At 44.3% G+C, this 6044-nt stretch overlaps 1 protein-coding gene across 2 annotated transcripts in view; it reads right to left on the bottom strand.

Annotated features, from left to right (window-relative positions):
* The window catches only part of LOC311315014 (guanine nucleotide-binding protein G(s) subunit alpha-like), a 40331-nt gene extending 37270 nt beyond the window's left edge, over positions 1 to 3061 (bottom strand). For both annotated transcript variants that reach the window (XR_014630653.1, XM_084445588.1), the window contains exon 1: positions 1772 to 3061. Coding sequence is in view for 1 of the 2 variants with exons in the window: in XM_084445588.1 (XP_084301714.1) it covers positions 1772 to 1910 (139 nt within the window). In the remaining variant the exon portion in view is untranslated. The remainder of the gene's footprint in view (positions 1 to 1771) is intronic.
* Between the last annotated feature and the right edge of the window lie 2983 nt (positions 3062 to 6044).

Genomic DNA, 6044 nt, shown 5'->3' with positions numbered 1-6044 from the left:
AATAAGACATGTGGGTTTCCAGACCAGTCTGCAGTCTTCAGTGCTTCAGCTCGCTGTGTCGGAACCTCGAAGCAGCTGATCCAGAAAAAGTAGCAATTCGACTCTACTTGCCTTTTACGCAACGGAAAACCAAAAACAGTAGAGTCAAGTCAAGTTGATACTTTTTCGTAAGACCAAAACACAGGGTCTCAGGGTTAAAGCCATCATCCATCTTAAGGAATCCTCCATCACATGAGAAACGAACACACCTTGATAAACTCCTATCAACTCTAACATTAACAAGGTGTTTCAGGTTGATTATGCCTGCAGTATATCCTATTCACGATCAATAAAAGGCCCTTTGTCACTCAAACCACCCAGAACCTGTCTCCTGATGATGATTTTCTACCTCTCATTCTAAAGTGTGCGTTAGTTCCCCTCCCCTTCTCTTCCAGGAGGTGAGGACAGGACCGGGGAGCTCACCTGGGAACGGTGGACACTCTTCCTACTCTGGACAAGTCTGAACACTGCTGGTTTGAGATCAGGGATGGGAGTGAGCTGGTTTGAGATCAGGGATGGGAGAGAGCAAATTATGTTGCTATACACCCAAGTGTTGTATGTCTAGCACAAACAATAACAAACATGTAGGCTAAAGGTGTGTGTGTATGCTTGTGTGCCTAAGTGTGTGTGTGATATCACCCGTTACTTTCGCCATTGTCAGACTATCAGATTAATTAGTTGTTTGTCATAATCATGGAAATCCTCGTCAATTAAAAGAGTGACCAATCAGAGAGCAGGTTTAACCTGTGTCCAGGGAACTACTGTACATGTAGCCTAGCGGTTTGTGGTTCACACTCACTGCATCGTATCACCAAACCTCCAGCCCGGGCCAAGACGCCACTAGAGTCCACATCCAGAACGCAGTGGAGCGTCTGCTGGTTTGGGCTAAGCCTCATGGCAAACCTGCCCCAGAGGGCCCAGCAGCACCTCCAGAACAGGGTCACAGAGCCCAACACCACCTCCAGGAGAGGGTCACAGAGCCCAACACCACCTCCAGGACAGGGTCACAGAGCCCAACACTACCTCCAGGACAGGGTCACAGAGCCCAACACTACCTCCAGGTCAGGGTCACTCAGACAGAGTTTCTGTGTTGGAGGTAAACAGTGAACCAGCATCAACTTGGCAGACAGACAGGTTTTGGTTATGGTTTTCAGAGAGAGTTCTCTTCTGCTTTCCTACAACTTCCTCCCCGGAGGAAACACTGCTATGTCATTTAATACACTCATGTCTCAAGCATTCTCTAATCAAATATTATCACTCGCTGGGTACATTATGACTGCTTGTGCACGATAACACTGCACCATAAGCAGAACAGAGAAGATTAGTGGTCAACGTACAGATAGAGAAAGGGAGTACAGTTGAGTTGGCTAGAGAATCCTCACTCCTGGTGGCAGACCCAGCTTCATAGCAACAGGCCACTCCATTTGCGACTTCTCAGGAACACACCCACGACCAACCACATGTTGAGTGCCAGTATGTGTGCTTCATGTGTTGAGTGTGAGGTGGTAACAATCTAACGGCCATTGATAATGTTTTATAAAGTAACGATGTTTCTGCTTTATCCGTGGTGGGTGAACCACGTTCTCTTCCTGTACGAGGAGGCTAACAAGGCAAAACAATAGACTAGTCTACACATCACATCAAAGGTGTATTAGTGTAGGCCTATGCCTAGAACCATGATTGGAGCCAGCCTGCAACAGATCTGGTAGGCTACCGTTTCTTACAAACTCACCCAGAAGTAGTAGTCTGTGTGTTGCTCTGTATAACTGTTTGTCCTTCTGAAGCTGTTTCTCTATCTTTTTGTTTGCTTCTCTTTGAGCCTTCTCCTCATTTCGCTGGTCTTCTGTCTTACTGTTGCTCAAACAACCCATCTTCCCGCAAGAAAAGGGGTCCAGGGGAGGGGGGATGTGAAAAAAATAAACAAACGATTCTAGATCCCTCGTTTGACCCAGGAATTTGGGAGCAATATCAACGACATGTAGACTAGGCTACAGTTTGAAGTTTAGTACTGCGTCGAACTAATGTCTGTGTTCCAATGCCCCCGTCCTTGGTGGGTAGTTATGTGTCCATAATGCGTATTTTCACTAGATTGTGCTGTCAGAAGGGCCAGGATACTGCTGGTGACGACATCAAGGCCGCCTTCTCAGTTTAGTCAAATCTCTTCGGGTTTTCCTCCCTCACGTGTAGTTTTTATGTACCGACAATAACTATAATCCACAGATTAATGTTAAAAGAGGTTTTTACCTCTTGCGATTCCAATTGAACACAGCGTAAATAACCTTCTCATTTCACGAGCGGCCCGGGTCTCACGTCTGACTGTTGCCCGTGACAGCCACCCAAACTCGGCATGACAGAATAACTCCGACTGTCAAATGGCACGGATCTTTTTGACACGGGTTACAATAAGCATTTCTGAAAGAAAACTGCAGTTTTCAATGTATTTCCGTAAAGCCTGTCTTTCCCCACGCAGTGACGACAAATGGACACTAGAAAAAATATTTACACCTAAACGAACTAGGCTACATGTGTAATAATTTCACTGCTTCCGTCTTCATTGGACTATAATATGCAAAACATGTCCAAAGGCCTTAACTGTGACTCCGGTTTTAGGGTGAGATTCTCCAACAATTGTATTTTCCTGATTTTCCTCCTTATTTGCGATGGCTGTTCCTTGCTGTTTTTCCTTAATCCAAAGGCCCTTCTCAGTCTTGTCTTTTGTTGCTGAAATGTTGAGCCCTCTTACATCTGCGAGCCTCCTAATCAGCCCGGAGAGTCTCCCAAGTCATTCTCAGATTGGTTCCGAATCTTCAAAACGTGACAAAAATGCTAAAATCCTTCGATTTCCCCCGTTTCTTGCAGGTAGCCTGTAGCCCGCTGTCAGTTTTATATTCCTTTTGAATCCGAATGGTAGATTGAGCCTACATGTGCATTCATATATGGCTACATTCATAAATATGACACAGGCTGTAATAACACATTCCAATGTGACGGCTGATCCTCCCAGGCTGGTTATGGAAGGTTAGAGAAGGGAATAACCTATTCTTGAAGGTATTTATTTCCCCCCTTTCTCCGGGAATAGTACATAGACAGCGTTGAAGAGACGGGGTGGGGCAAACAGCGCTCATTGAACCCTGGGAAGAACCGAGAGCTCCATCACATGATAGCTCAGGACGTCAGCATGGCGACATTCTGCGGAGAAAACTGCGCCCCCTGTAAAGAAATGGCAGACTACCTGGGGCCACTGGGAGATTTGAGTGCCTTGATGATGTGTGTCCTACCATATATCATATACACATGTTATAGAATGATTCATTCAGCCCCATGACTCTAAAGTCTTTCTCTGCATATCTTTATTACAATATATGTATGTATGTATGTATGTATGTATGTATGTATGTATGTATGTATGTATGTATGTATGTATGTATGTATGTATGTATGTATGTATGTATGTATCTGTCTGTCTGTCTGTCTGTCTGTCTGTCTATCTATCTATTTATCTAACTATCTATCTATCATCAGTGAAGTGAAGGGGTGAATTGGGATTGGGCCTATGACATCACGCAGTATCAAGTTCCTCGGTAATATAGTGGATAGGGCGTCCGCTTCCCATGCCAAAGGTCAGGGGTTCAAGCCCCGGTGTGGAAGATTTCTTTGTCATTGGATGTTATAGAATCTATGTAAAAATGTGGTTACCTGGTGGTGCTATGTCAGTTATTTAATTTATGTGCAGTAATTGAACATTTGAAATACTCCTGTTTTGAAATTATACCTACAGTACAGGTGTCTCAGTAATTACCCATTATATATTAGGCTATACTTTGCATGTATTTACCAGGTAAGTGTTTAGTAATTGGGGGACTGTGAAAGGAAGGGTTACCCAAAAAATGTTCAGAGTAAGTTAATTTAGCAATAGAAATCCATAAGCCTAGGGCCAATGGGAATGGGGGTGGAGCAATAGCGGGAGCATTTCGGATTACTAGCGGACTGCTGTCCTTGACACTAATAATCCGCCAGAGGTCCGCTTGCCATTCGATGTGCAAATGGCTAGGAACCCACCAGCAGATTCGGCCGGAGATCCGCCAGCTCGTCCATCAGGGACCTGCTGTAGGTCCGCTAGCCTTGTGTTATCTGGGTTTATCCCTTACCTTTGTCCAGAAACAGAAGTTGAACCAATTGCAGCAAAATAGCTAACGTTACAGGAATCATCAGTGTAACTGCTTTAGCCACTGACCGCTACCATTAATGTTATGGAAGCTGCTGCTAGTTGTTGCGAGCTCATGAGCTAACTGGCTATCCTGCTCTTATTGTGCTGGATTAGCATTGGAAGCATTGGAACTGATGTGTCCAGGCGACAAGACCTGTCTTAGTTTATCAGACATTATTTCATGTAATTTCAATTCACAGCTATTTCAGTGGCATGACCAGCTTCCATCCTACCAGTCCTGAACAGAAACAAGCCAGCCATGCACATAAGCCAGACTGGACCTGGCCTGGTTTTCTTTCATATTAGAAACCGAAACAAATGCACCTGATCTGACTGTAGGTGCGATTCAGCTTTAAGATTTATTTCCATTCAAAATGCACTTCCCATCACACAGTTACCACGTCTACTAGCGGTCCTGAGTCCGAAGTGGAATTAATGATTGGAAACAGACAGATGTTTTGTATTCTGAGTAGAGCACCTTGTGTTTTACTATATTTGAAAGACCTTCATTCTAAAATTCCACAGTGATTCGTTCTGGAAGTGGGATGGATTTGAACCCACACCACTTCGGTAAGGACTAGCCTTTATATGGTACGCGCCCCAACCCACTGAGCCACCGGGACGCCCCACATGAATGCATTTTGTGGCTCTGTGCACGTGCACAAGGATCCAGTGTTTCTGAAAGCAGCAGCACATATTATTGCTGCTCCTATTACAAAACTGTTCAATCTATCTTTTCAACTCTCTGTCTTCCCGTCGGACTGGAAATCTGCCTTGATATTTTCCCTCTTCAAATGTGGGTCTAGCTCCGACCCCAACTGTTACAGACCAATTTCCACCTTGCCTTGCTTGGCTAAAGTACTGGAGAGGCTAGCTCTTAAACAGCTAAGTCATTTTATGGACTCCAACAGCATCCTGTTTGAGCTGCAGTCTGGCTTTCGGTCTGGCCATGGGTGTATTACAGCTACCATGAAAGTCCTTGATGACATCATCACCGCGCTGGACAGCAAGCAGGCCTGCATAGCCACCTTTATTGACCTAGCCAAGGCCTTTGACCAGTGGTTCTAGAAAGTTTTACCTGGGGTGGCAAAAGGGTGGTATGGGGTTCCAGCACAGGGGCACAGGTTATCCTCCCCAAACACATTTCAACTTAAGAGATTTCAATTTCTGCATTCTCTGGTGATTTTTACGATGTCACATAATAAGACAATGTCAAATCACCTTATTGAGCATTTAACCCAGTCTTGCATGCAATAAAAACAATTACAGTTTTACAGTTTTAAATAGAAATGATTTTCAGGTCCCATCATTCCCAGGACTGATGTGTTGTTTTCAGCCATTCTTTTGTATTTACCCTATTGCATTCACATGTGTCTTTGACTTAGCATGTACATTGAACCCACTATCCCTAAAAGTGGCCTTTTTCCAATTGGAATATGCGTAAATACTCTTAGGGGCATTTGAAGAGGCAAAATATCTGCATACAAAGCAGTATGCTGCATCCTTGGATTGAGAATATTCCAGCCAGGGATGCTCTTTATACCACTCACTGTGGAAAGATCTTCTTGCCCCTCCCCATAAGGTTTGTGGAAAGGCGTTCAGATGTGGCTGCATCGGTCCATCAGTTTTATATTTTGATACTTCTAAAATGAGAGAAAAGAAGCAATTAGGGCAATTAATTTACTACTGTATCAGTACTTACTAAACAATTCAACTGTCCTACTCAAATCCCATTCGCCCACTCACAGCCTAGTGTGAAACACCTTGCATTAACTTCAACATCAGCCTAAACCATGCA

The sequence above is a fragment of the Borostomias antarcticus genome (genome assembly GCF_949987555.1).
Source record: "Borostomias antarcticus genome assembly, chromosome: 11".
NCBI classification, from domain to species: Eukaryota; Metazoa; Chordata; class Actinopteri; order Stomiiformes; family Stomiidae; genus Borostomias; species Borostomias antarcticus.
The sequence above is the reverse complement of the archived record's forward strand: the minus strand, read 5'-3'. Positions and strand labels throughout refer to the sequence as shown.